The sequence below is a fragment of the Melospiza melodia genome, chromosome Z (genome assembly GCF_035770615.1).
Source record: "Melospiza melodia melodia isolate bMelMel2 chromosome Z, bMelMel2.pri, whole genome shotgun sequence".
NCBI lineage: Eukaryota > Metazoa > Chordata > Aves > Passeriformes > Passerellidae > Melospiza > Melospiza melodia.
In genome coordinates, this window is record NC_086226.1 from 15,094,228 (window position 1) to 15,107,532 (window position 13,305).

Consider the following 13,305-nt stretch of genomic DNA (forward strand, 5'->3'; position numbering starts at 1 on the left):
GAAAGTACAAACACTGTAGCACTTAAACATGAGCACAGTGGCTGATTTAGCTTAGAACAACATGGAAAACATAAATAACAGCAAATGTTTAAACAGTGAAAAAATGGGAGTATACTAGTAAAACCTTCTGGCTGTCCATTGGGTCATTTTGATTGTGTAACAGCATCACCAACTATTGCTTATGCTGCCAGTCTATTTCACAGATAACATTTTTGAGACAACTGAGCATCAGACAGACATGACATTGTGTACACAATTTGTGCTAGGAGAGTGGCAGATTCTAATTCCCTGAATCATCTGCCTCTCAGGAAGGGGGAAGTAGGTTTTGCTTTTCATTTTGACATCATCACTTTTGCTGCAACTCCAAATTTCTGCGACACAGGTAGAAAAACAATATGTCTATATGCAAAGATGGAGTTTAGGCCACCAGGAATTTTACTTTCCCTAAGCTTCAGAAATAATTACTCTGCATCTTTTTGCATTATTTAAATGTTGTGCATCTAAATAACACAAATCCTCATGCAAGGATGCGCAGTCTGCCACCCTGTTTCCATACTTAAACACCCTTCAGTTTCTAAAACTTATGGGTTCTAAACCATAATCAGCCCTTCATTTAAAAAAAAAAAAAGAAGAACACTTTATTCAGCCAATTGTCACGTTTGTTGCACTATGGTAGTTACTCAGTACAATATCAATAAATGACCACTTATAGAGGGACAGACATTATTTTGCTTGTAGAAGGAAGTATTGTTTTACTGGTACAAATCTTTATTGCTCTAAAATATGCCTTCAGAGCAAGACAAAGTTTTATATCCCCAACTATTACGCCTTTGGAATTAATGCATTTTTAAAAATAAAAGTATAGGGTAAAGGATAAAAATGAGGGAATTGGGTAAAAAGTGAAAACATAGTGAGAAATTTTGTGATTATAGGTATTTGCTTACTTCCTTGCATGCCATGCTGCCTCTGAAAACCAAGCAGGGAAGCAAAGATAAAAAGGAGGTTTCATCTGTATCCAGAATAATGATACTGTGCTAGCCAGAAGAAGATGTCAACATGAAACTGCTGCCACATCTGCCATGGGATACTGAAACTATATTCAACTGGGGGCATTATTTGTGATATAGATACATTTACTACTTTTAATCAGACCACGAAAATTTTTTTTCACTCAAATTTTCTCACTACTGAACAAACATCAAATAAATTTTGAAAATAATGTCATTTCCTAAGATGGTACATAGAATAAAATGAAATATCCTAAACAGAGCTTTAATGGAAGCCATCTGCCACTGGAAAAGGTACTGATTTCCAAATCCTGCCAAGACTTGCATGTAGTTAAGTAGGAATGATGAACATCAGTTACATGACAGTAGCTGCAAAAGATGACATTGTTTGTGATTCTTAGTTTGGTCATCTACTGCATCGTTTCTCATGACCAGATCTCTCATTTGGTGGCAATGCAATGAGTGGGACCCCAAGATTTAATCTAAACAGCAAACCAGCATTTTCCTGATCACCTATCTGATGAATCCTGAGGAGGTAATGTATTTAATACTGTCTCTTTTCCTGTTTGCTTTGGTGTGAGCACAGTTTTGCTTTCTAAACAAAACAAAACAAAACAAAACAAAACAAAACAAAACAAAACAAAACAAAACAAAACAAAACAAAACAAAACAAAAGCAGCAATATTCTAAAAATTGATCTAATTATTAGACCCAAAGAATTGCATCACAGGGTGGGTTTAACTTAAATGCAGTACTGAAAAGGTAACAGAGAAAAGAAAACTCATCAGGTTAGATCCCTATCAAATACAGAAGCTGAAAGGTCTGACCCCTAATTATTAGACATGATCATCAATATGAAGTTAGACAAAAAGTATTTAGGTCTAAAAATAAACCAAGGGATGAGAAAAAATAGGGGACCTTTTGTGTCCCAAGTACACCACCAATTCATGTTGGATACCAGGAAGGGGATTCTTGCCACCAAGCTGGTAAAAAGGACACATTTATAACCTTCTCTACATGCACGATAATTTAGCATTACAGATTTCCAGTTAAATGATTGCCAAGTGATGCCAGAAGCATGTTCTGAAACTGACACCCCAATACTAGCTGAAAAAAATACTTTTGTGATCATTCTCTGTGTTGGAGAAGTTCCTTTACCCAGAGCCATTTATTGAGCAAACACACATGATCTAATAGGACATCATCTGATCAAAGTTGGATACCTGACTTTGGAGTATGAGAATCATAAACTTGCTTACGGTCTATCTGGTCTGCAAACACTTCCCCATAGATCATCCAGTAAGGCATGTAAAAAATGTTTTTCGCCAGCTTCCACGAAGGCTCCTCATTGGGGAAGAGAATGGCCTGTCTTGCCACACCAAAGCTCATCAGAACCACCAACATGATGATGACAAAGTACATCATGTCTATCATCTGAATGTAATGACAGGAAAAAGGAGAGAAAAAGAGAGAGAAAGGACAACAATTAGAGGAAATTTTTGTCCATATTCCTATTATCATGAACTGCAAAAAAAAAAAAAAAAGGTCTGTGAATCTTAGAAACATAATTTTCAGAAACAAATTTTGAAAAGCTGTTCTCATTTACACATAAAAAAATATCATTTTTCAAAGAAGTGAAGTGGTATTATCGTGTCCTTGGTTTTACCCAGTGTGACTTCCAAGAACAATTCAAATGTTATGAATAGGCTTGAAAATACAGAGTACCATCTGGTCACACCAGTTGCCTCTACAAGAATATATGGGTTCAGTGGAATCAGCAGCCGGGTCTGGGCAAGGGTCATGAGATGATGTTTATAGGCACCACGTGGCAACTGTACCTAAGCAAAAGGACTGACATGGATAATTTTATTCACTGGTAGTCATTATCTCGGAGCAAAGGGAGCTGCAGCTAACATACGGAGGAACGGGTGGCAGAACAGCCTGTTTCTGCAACATAAGGGACACCATGGTGGTAACCAGTGAGAAAGGAAAGCTGTGATACTGGCTGGGATAAAAATCCGCTTGGTGGGGGAGTCTGACAAATGCCACATTAAAAAAACCCAATCAGATAACAGACAGTGAACTCTGCTCTTCTCCACTGTTGAGGGCCTCATTCGCATATGCCCAAGACTAACTAGTGTTTGCAAACAGTGCCCACCCATTCAAAATGTTCCTGAAAAATATGGGACAGAAATCCTACAAGATGCTGAATAGATCTGAAGATTAGAAGAAGCACTGTTTTAGAAAAAGCCCTCAAGGGAGCAGAACAATGGGCATCAGTCAGGTACAACAGAGATTACCCAAAGTGAATGTGAAAAAAATGGCAGTTGTGTTAAGTCCCTGGTAAGATCCCTTTAAAACTTAGAGACTTGCCAGGTCTTCATAATTGTAACAACTGAGCTGTTTTTCACAGTTCTGGACATAACTTTTGTCTCTGCCAAAACTCAAGTTGAGAATCCTCTAAACCTTATGAGTTTTATTCCCTCCAGTCTCTGCATTTTCCAGCTCAGCTGAATCCAGCCCTCCTGCAAGAGAGGTGTGAGCCCAGCCTGCACCTCAGCTGGTGCCTGGTGGCTCTGCTGCAGCCCCAGGGCAGGGCTGCTCGTGGCACGGGGCTGGTGGAAGAGGGACCTGCCTGCAGCAGGTGGAGCTGGAACTGCTGCAGGGGTTCTTCAATTTTAAAGCAACCTGAGGTCAAAGCAACACTGGGGAAGTATGTACCAGAGAAAAGAGGCTTACAGAGAAAAAGCTATGCTCGTGTTTAGAGAGAGAGGATCTAGGAGAAAGGCACCAGCGGAGCAGGGGTCAGATGAGAGAGAATCAGGAAGATGGAAAGAAGGAACCAAGGACAAGTGCAAAAAAGCAGGGGAAAACAAAAGCCTTGAGGTTCATAAAATAGCAGAAAAGATAGAAAATAACCTTGGGGACATGAGAGAGGAAAAGAAATGCTTTAAATAATTAAAAACCAGTGAAGTCAACCATCAACAGTCCTCTTTAACTCAGGGCATTAATCTCTCAAAAAAATACTCCTTTAAGAAGAGAAATTGCAGATCATTGTACTTCAGAAAGCATCCTGAAATGGGAAAGTTGAATAATGACATTTAGTTCTCACTGCTTTTAGGGAACAAACCTAGAGGTGAAAACCGATTCCTCCTTTCTTGTCTGATCAAACTTTGTTTCAGATGGCAATATATAACTTGATATGTTGTAATGTAATAACTATTTAAAAATTTCATGCAAACAAATAAATAAAATCAGTATTTTGAGGCAATTTAAGACAATGTATTAAATGCTTCAAATATTTTTGATCAGGAGTCACACAGGTGTGACCTCATGACCTCATGTTGCAAGAAATAAAATTTTTAGTGCTGTTCCCCATTCAAGATCCACATTACTTTTCTCCTCCCTCAGCTGGGTATCTTCTAAACTCTCAGTAACTTGTCTGAAATACAATAAAATATATGGACAAATTTCCACTGACTTTAATGAGCATTGTATCACGTCCTTTGGCCTGTGACGTCAAATTACAATTGGTGTTTTAGCAAGGCAATCTAAAGAACTCATCAGTTATATGTTTAAAAAAGTGTTAAAACACAATTTTTTGGGGAACAATTTAATAAAGAATTGGCTATATTTCAACTTTTGTATTTGCAGAAATGCTAAAAAATGCAGATATTTCCACACATTAAAGGAACGGATATACCTCTGACTCTCTTGACATTCCACAGTCATTTAATTCAATTTAATTCCTGAAATTTCCTAAAGGAAATTAGTTCTATCACTGTGCAGAAATCAGAAAAGCAGAAGCATATTCTGTTACTGAAATCAGTAGATAATAATAAGCTTGGCCATTCAGTTTCCTCCGTGTATCTTCATCTTTGCTTTAACCTACTGTTTTTAAAAAACTCAAGCCCATTCCTGCTTCTTGCTTAATTTCCCTTGCATGTTTGCTCAGAGTGGCCAGAGGTAAAACTTATTATGGGTATTTCATTGACTGCAAGTGTAGAGGCAGACGAAGAGAAAGCTCCTCAACACTGGAAAGATAGAAAAAGCCGCAATTTTCCTCGTGTGTCTAAAATTTACATTAGAAGCTCAAGAAAAGGTCTCAGGCATTAAATATGGTCTGTTGAGTACCTCAGTAGTTGCGATGTGCTTACTTTGTAGAAATATGTATAATCAACTTTATGTCCTTCACAGTGCTGAACTGAGCTTTCAACACCATTTGGAAGAATGCGAGGAGGTAGAGAGACACATGATTTAAACAAAAATACACAAGAGAGCCCATGCAGCAGCCTAGAGCCAGCAGGTGCAGCTCCCAGGGAGTGCGTGTGTTGCACAAGAGAGTAAGCTGGTGAGAAAACAGATGTGAGAGGCTGATCTGAGTAACTCCAACTGGTTGTGCATTGCACGTGTGGGCAAAGGGGATGTGCCAGAGTGGCTGAAAGTGCAAGGAAAGTTGGACAAATGATGAAAACCAAGCAACTGGAAGGCACAAAATAGAAGAATTTGCCTCCTTTAACAGCTGCCCAGAGCTTCAGAACAATTTGGCTGCTAAATTCAACACCCTCTAATGTAGAAATTGAGCACACAGAGGTTAGAGATTTTCCTGCATTTGTTTTCCGCAGAAAGTGGAGTCAGGTTTGATTTGTTGTACACATGTGAGTGACAAAGGAATGAAAATGCTATTAATTTCAATCACTTCCTTTCTGCCTGACACCGCAAAAAAATGAACCACTGTACTGCTGGGGGAGTTGGGCTCCTATCAGCCACCTGTAACACTGACTACTAGAAGTTTGTTGCACATGGGCCCTCTATTATTGAACTGTTGCTCACTCTGCCTGTGTTAGCACCACAGAAACTTTAAGTGCATGTATCTGTGAAAAATAAAGCAGAGTACAGGGGTAGCTGGTTTTTCAGAAGTTTTATACATTTTGTATTGTGTAAGCCCCAGTGACCACCAGATCCACTGGCAGAAAGAGAGTCCAAATGTGGCAGAAAAGAAACCTGCTAAAGCGGTGTTTTCTCTTTGATCTGTATTCCTGCTGAGTATTTTCACTCTGGAGCTCTGCAAAACCTCATGCCAACCTCCTTTATGTTTTCTTGGAGGAAGGGAACTTCAAAATCCTTTTTCCAGGACATAACAACTCAACTATCACTTTCATGTTTTCCCTCAATCTCTCTCCCTGGCTTTTTTTCCACTAAGCTCTTTTTTCTTTGTCAAACCCAGCACTGTGGGCTTGCTGTAGAAAGCTGGTAAATTGAGGGGATAAGACAATGGTTCCCTGTTGGATAGAGTGTGTAAGTGGAAGTATATTTTGCATTTCAGTTCTACACCTGCTCACTGTGCCTGTTGTGACTAATGTAATACCAAGGAGATATTGTAGCCCATGCACTCATACATGTCCCCTTTTCTTATGACAGTGAGGATGGACGAAGCTTTCCTTAAAGGACCATTGTGAGATAAATACAACAGACAGCCTGTTTGGACTTGCTGATTATTGTCCCATACCAAACAGATAGCAGTATTTAATCTAGAGGAGTTAATGTTAATTTTACTTTTTTTACTTAAAGTGAGCTTCAAGCGGCTTTAATTTATTTAGAAAACCCCAAATCTTAAACCTCAAAATGCATGAAACAGACATGATTTACACAAGAAAAGCTGGATACTGTATGTGAAATGTGTACACATGTATCAGCTACATATGCAGGTATCCAAATATCAGGGATGTACGCATGTGCATCTGTAAATCCAGCCATTTTCTTTAACTGGAATAAGCAAAATGCTGCTTAACTGCTACACTTCAATGGAAACATGAAAATTGAAAATTGAAAAGTCAAAAGTCAAGCATGTGGAAGTAAATGTCTCTGGATTCCTTGTGCATGCATTTGCTATTACACAAGCTGTTAATATTCCTGCTATGGTGTGTATGATTGATGTGGCCAGGGTACACAGGTTGCACTTATGCCAACGGATTTCTCATGTCACCAGGACACACCTGAACTTCAAAGATGGAAGACCATGTGGATGTGGATCAAACTGTAGAAGGGTCAGTCTTCACCATAACCATTACAGTTTTGAACACACCATGACTAGCACAACACATTGAGAGTCTCAAGGTACTACACACCTGAACAATTTTTTCTTTACCTTAACAAACCACCTTCCTTTAAAATCACCAAATCTCCTTTGTACTTTCTGCAAGTGAGGCACACCGGGCTGTAGGGTGGCTCTGCTGTTGAAGAGTGATGTCAGAGAAAGGAAAATTATACATATCTAACAGAATAGGAAATACCCATCCTTGATTCTGGAGGTTTTGATTCAGTAAAGCACCAATTTCTAGCCTACATGGAAACACTAATGTAAAAATCATACGGGTGGATCTGCAGCAACGCTTCTGGCTAGGGACACCGAGCCAAGAACACGCTGCCAAAGAGAAGAGGATTGCCCAGTGCTGTTACCATTTTCCCGATCATCATGACGTAGGGCCCCAGGTACTTGTTGACACCGAAGATGTCCAGCAGCCGGATGTACCAGTAGATGATGTTGACGCAGTAGATGACGCGGCCGTCGCTCCGCAGAGGCAGGTCTTGCAGGCGGAGAACCATCCCAACAGAGAACAGGAGGATAGCTATGAGGTCAGTAACATTCCAGTACTCCTGGAGCCAAACTTTGACTTTTTGCAGCAGCTTCCCAGGCTCTGACATGAGGATCTGAAGGACAGAGGAAATGCAGAGGAGAGGAGCTGAGCTGTTTTCATACAAAGGTGAAGAAATCTGTAGTAAGCAGATAGATATATGCCACAAAGGCCAAAAGAAAAGCTGATAGATCCTTATCATCCTTATCATACAAATATCTCAGGGACTCTCTGTTATTTTTCTGCTGAAATCTTCCACCATTCAACCATTAACATGTATCTATGTGCAAGAGACTTTAAAGGACAAAGCGGACAAAGGACTCAGTCTACAATCCTCACCAAATCAGTAGAAATGTGTGTATGTATTTCTGTTTTTCAAATGTATTAACTCTACCTAGGGTCTTGGAATGGAGGGTAAAATATGGAAAGATTTTTTTCAATCAGAAAATTCACATTTAAAGAAGCTATAGATTTGCAGAAAGTTACATTAAAATATGCATCAAATGACCAAGAATAATTAATAACCATAAAGCTCTGCATCAGAAATTTAATAAAGAGAGACACTAGATAGTACTTGGGCCTGTTTTTTGAAATTAGGTTACACAGCCAAGAATAAAGGTCACAAAAATAAATAATCTTACCTTATGAATTTATTGTCATTCTCCTTGCAAGATCATTTGTGTAACTCAATTGTTTTTCCAAACTACTCTTAAAACTATTATTCAAGTGATCTCCATGAATAAGTCCCACCATTTAGAGAGTTAACAAGCTGTTGGTTTTCATTTTCTATATTTAGCACAAGAACATTTGAACACGCTCACACAGTTCCTCAAAAAAGATGAATTTGTTTTTGGAATGAATTTTGGGCTCATCTGCGAACAATTCCAACATCTGCTTAGAAATCAATCGTCACAAACGTTCTTGGTAAACTTTTGTGGAAGTGCCAGTTTGGGCTGAATGATTAGGCAAAAATCAGGTCACACAACTCCTGAGTGCAGCCTCCTACCTGCTGAGCCAGCAGTGCCTTGGCTCCATTAGAATTGCAGAGTTCTCGTGTGGCAACTGCCACTGCTTTCCTTTCTCTTCTGCCTAACGACGTGTACTCATGGGCCACTCAAGCAGGGTCTTTTCCTCTGCTCTTTTTATTTATTATGTAGCATTTACCACACAGTGTCAGAAACCTGTCTTTGAAGCCCAAGTGTGGCAAGCCCATTTTTAGTCTAGTCCTCCAGAGCACTGGCTCCAGAATGTACAAACACAACTGGTAACAGATTCAGCCCAGGGGTACAAATGTGCTCTTTCAGCTGAGGTCAATGGGACTCGCATTCACTCACATTAGGGCTGAACAGGGCCTCTGGTGTCACTGTGGAATAAATGGACCTTTGGCTAAGTGAAAGAGGACAGCATTAGGTGGGAGAGACCATGAGGGCAGGGTTAACAGAGCCACTTCACTCACTTTATAGACCGAGTGCTATTTTAAATGCTCTGTCTCTGCTCTCTGTGTCTGCTTTTGCATCCTTAGGCAGATGCACACTATTGCTTGACACATCAAAAAAATTTTAGAGTCACATTTAAGGAATTTTGCCGACCTTTAAGGCTTGTCAGAAGATCCCCATGTACTTGTGAATGCTATTAAAGGAGCATCACACTGAAATTTGAACAAAGAAATTTTGTGGGAGTAGAAAGAGGAAAGGAAGGAAGTGGCGTAAGGAAGTGGCGGAAGTGGCGTAAGGAAGTGGCGTAAGGAAGTGGCGGAATGGAAGGAAGGAAGTGTCGGAAGGAAGTGTCGGAAGGAAGGAAGTGGTGGAAGGAAGTGTCAAAAGGAAGTGTCGGAAGTGTTGGAAGGAAGTGTCGGAAAGAAGTGTCGGAAGGAAGTGTCGGAAGGAAGGAAGTGTCGGAAGGAAGTGTCGGAAGGAAGGAAGTGTTGGAAGGAAGGAAGTGTCGGAAGGAAGTGTCGGAAGGAAGGAAGTGTCGGAAGGAAGGAAGGAAGTGTCGGAAGGAAGTGTCGGAAGGAAGTGTCGGAAGGAAGGAAGGAAGTGTCGGAAGGAAGTGTCGGAAGGAAGGAAGGAAGGAAGGAAGTGTCGGAAGGAAGGAAGGAAGTGTCGGAAGGAAGTGTCGGAAGGAAGGAAGGAAGGAAGGAAGTGTCGGAAGGAAGGAAGGAAGTGTCGGAAGGAAGGAAGGAAGGAAGGAAGTGTCGGAAGGAAGGAAGTGTCGGAAGGAAGTGTCGGAAGGAAGGAAGTGTCGGAAGGAAGTGTCGGAAGGAAGTGTCGGAAGGAAGTGTCGGAAGGAAGTGTCGGAAGGAAGTGTCGGAAGGAAGGAAGGAAGTGTCGGAAGGAAGGAAGTGTCGGAAGGAAGGAAGGAAGTGTCGGAAGGAAGGAAGGAAGTGTCGGAAGGAAGGAAGGAAGTGTCGGAAGGAAGGAAGTGTCGGAAGGAAGTGTCGGAAGGAAGTGTCGGAAGGAAGTGTCGGAAGGAAGGAAGGAAGTGTCGGAAGGAAGGAAGTGTCGGAAGGAAGGAAGTGTCGGAAGGAAGGAAGTGTCGGAAGGAAGTGTCGGAAGGAAGTGTCGGAAGGAAGTGTCGGAAGGAAGGAAGGAAGGAAGGAAGGAAGGAAGGAAGGAAGGAAGGAAGGAAGGAAGGAAGGAAGGAAGGAAGGAAGGAAGGAAGGAAGGAAGGAAGGAAGGAAGGAAGGAAGGAAGGAAGGAAGGAAGGAAGGAAGGAAGGAAGGAAGGAAGGAAGGAAGGAAGGAAGGAAGGAAGGAAGGAAGGAAGTGTCGGAAGGAAGTGTCGGAAGGAAGTGTCGGAAGGAAGTGTCGGAAGGAAGGAAGGAAGGAAGGAAGGAAGGAAGGAAGGAAGGAAGGAAGGAAGGAAGGAAGGAAGGAAGGAAGGAAGGAAGGAAGGAAGGAAGGAAGGAAGGAAGGAAGGAAGGAAGGAAGGAAGGAAGGAAGGAAGGAAGGAAGGAAGGAAGGAAGGAAGGAAGGAAGGAAGGAAGGAAGGAAGGAAGGAAGGAAGGAAGGAAGGAAGGAAGGAAGGAAGGAAGGAAGGAAGTGTCGGAAGGAAGGAAGGAAGGAAGGAAGGAAGGAAGGAAGGAAGGAAGGAAGGAAGGAAGGAAGGAAGGAAGGAAGGAAGGAAGGAAGGAAGGAAGGAAGGAAGGAAGGAAGGAAGGAAGGAAGGAAGGAAGGAAGGAAGGAAGGAAGGAAGGAAGGAAGGAAGGAAGGAAGGAAGGAAGGAAGGAAGGAAGGAAGGAAGGAAGGAAGTGTCGGAAGGAAGGAAGGAAGGAAGTGTCGGAAGGAAGGAAGGAAGTGTCGGAAGGAAGGAAGGAAGGAAGGAAGTGTCGGAAGGAAGTGTCGGAAGGAAGTGTCGGAAGGAAGTGTCGGAAGGAAGTGTCGGAAGGAAGTGTCGGAAGGAAGTGTCGGAAGGAAGTGTCGGAAGGAAGTGTCGGAAGGAAGTGTCGGAAGGAAGTGTCGGAAGGAAGTGTCGGAAGGAAGTGTCGGAAGGAAGGAAGGAAGGAAGGAAGGAAGGAAGGAAGGAAGGAAGGAAGGAAGGAAGGAAGGAAGGAAGGAAGGAAGGAAGGAAGGAAGGAAGGAAGGAAGGAAGGAAGGAAGGAAGGAAGGAAGGAAGGAAGGAAGGAAGGAAGGAAGGAAGGAAGGAAGGAAGGAAGGAAGGAAGGAAGGAAGGAAGGAAGGAAGGAAGGAAGGAAGGAAGGAAGGAAGGAAGGAAGTGTCGGAAGGAAGGAAGGAAGGAAGGAAGGAAGGAAGGAAGGAAGGAAGGAAGGAAGGAAGGAAGGAAGTGTCGGAAGGAAGGAAGGAAGGAAGTGTCGGAAGGAAGGAAGGAAGGAAGTGTCGGAAGGAAGTGTCGGAAGGAAGTGTCGGAAGGAAGTGTCGGAAGGAAGGAAGGAAGGAAGTGTCGGAAGGAAGGAAGTGTCGGAAGGAAGGAAGGAAGGAAGTGTCGGAAGGAAGGAAGGAAGTGTCGGAAGGAAGTGTCGGAAGGAAGTGTCGGAAGGAAGTGTCGGAAGGAAGTGTCGGAAGGAAGTGTCGGAAGGAAGTGTCGGAAGGAAGTGTCGGAAGGAAGTGTCGGAAGGAAGGAAGGAAGGAAGGAAGGAAGGAAGGAAGGAAGGAAGGAAGGAAGGAAGGAAGGAAGGAAGGAAGGAAGGAAGGAAGGAAGGAAGGAAGGAAGGAAGGAAGGAAGGAAGGAAGGAAGGAAGGAAGGAAGGAAGGAAGGAAGGAAGGAAGGAAGGAAGGAAGGAAGGAAGGAAGGAAGGAAGGAAGGAAGGAAGGAAGGAAGGAAGGAAGGAAGGAAGGAAGGAAGGAAGTGTCGGAAGGAAGGAAGTGTCGGAAGGAAGGAAGTGTCGGAAGGAAGGAAGGAAGGAAGTGTCGGAAGGAAGTGTCGGAAGGAAGTGTCGGAAGGAAGGAAGGAAGGAAGGAAGGAAGGAAGGAAGGAAGGAAGGAAGGAAGGAAGGAAGGAAGGAAGGAAGGAAGGAAGGAAGGAAGGAAGGAAGGAAGGAAGGAAGGAAGGAAGGAAGGAAGGAAGGAAGGAAGGAAGGAAGGAAGGAAGGAAGGAAGGAAGGAAGGAAGGAAGGAAGGAAGGAAGGAAGGAAGGAAGGAAGGAAGGAAGGAAGGAAGGAAGGAAGTGTCGGAAGGAAGTGTCGGAAGGAAGTGTCGGAAGGAAGGAAGGAAGTGTCGGAAGGAAGTGTCGGAAGGAAGTGTCGGAAGGAAGTGTCGGAAGGAAGTGTCGGAAGGAAGTGTCGGAAGGAAGGAAGGAAGTGTCGGAAGGAAGGAAGGAAGGAAGGAAGGAAGGAAGGAAGGAAGGAAGGAAGGAAGGAAGGAAGGAAGGAAGGAAGGAAGGAAGGAAGGAAGGAAGGAAGGAAGGAAGGAAGGAAGGAAGGAAGGAAGGAAGGAAGGAAGGAAGGAAGGAAGGAAGGAAGGAAGGAAGGAAGGAAGGAAGGAAGGAAGGAAGGAAGGAAGGAAGGAAGGAAGGAAGGAAGGAAGGAAGGAAGGAAGGAAGGAAGGAAGGAAGGAAGGAAGGAAGGAAGGAAGGAAGGAAGGAAGGAAGGAAGGAAGGAAGGAAGGAAGGAAGGAAGAAAAAGGAAGAAAAAGAAAGAAAGAAAGAAAGAAAGAAAGAAAAGAAAGAAAGAAAGAAAGAAAGAAAGAAAGAAAGAAAGAAAGAAAGAAAGAAAGAAAGAAAGAAAGAAAGAAAGAAAGAAAGAAAGAAAGAAAGAAAGAAGAAAGAAAGAAAGAAAGAAAGAAAGAAAGAAAGAAAGAAAGAAAGAGAAACCACTAATTTTAAAGAAGATAGATATTTTTTCCTGCTTTTTTTTAAACAATCCATTTGTCTTTCTGAAAAAAAGGGCAATTTTATGATATACTCATTCATAAAAATGAACCCTGAGAGAAATAATAAAGAAAGATATTAAAATGAAAAAATAAACCTCAAATCCCATGCTTATTCCTTTTTTACTATTTCTTGGCTGGGGAGACTTTACCTCTCTCATCTTCTCTATTCCCAGAGTGAAAATGTATGAGATGACAATCCATTCCTGAATAGATGGCCAGCGATCCATCTTCACCAACACAATGTAGTTGAACAGCATCAAGTAGCCTATGTATGCCAGCTGTAAAGAAAAAATATGAGTATCAATTGTCACTATCTACACAACTGAGCTAGGATATG

The 13,305-nt window shown here is 42.1% G+C and overlaps 1 protein-coding gene across 7 annotated transcripts in view; it reads right to left on the bottom strand.

Moving 5' to 3' along the window:
* TRPM3 (transient receptor potential cation channel subfamily M member 3) overlaps window positions 1-13,305 on the bottom strand; it is a 416,081-nt gene that overhangs the window by 25,034 nt on the left and 377,742 nt on the right. For all 7 annotated transcript variants that reach the window (XM_063180477.1, XM_063180478.1, XM_063180473.1 and 4 more), the window contains 3 exons: window positions 13,118-13,246; window positions 7,467-7,718; window positions 2,267-2,441 (listed from right to left, as the gene is read on the bottom strand). In XM_063180477.1, coding sequence (XP_063036547.1) covers window positions 2,267-2,441; window positions 7,467-7,718; window positions 13,118-13,246 — 556 coding nt within the window. The remainder of the gene's footprint in view (window positions 1-2,266; window positions 2,442-7,466; window positions 7,719-13,117; window positions 13,247-13,305) is intronic.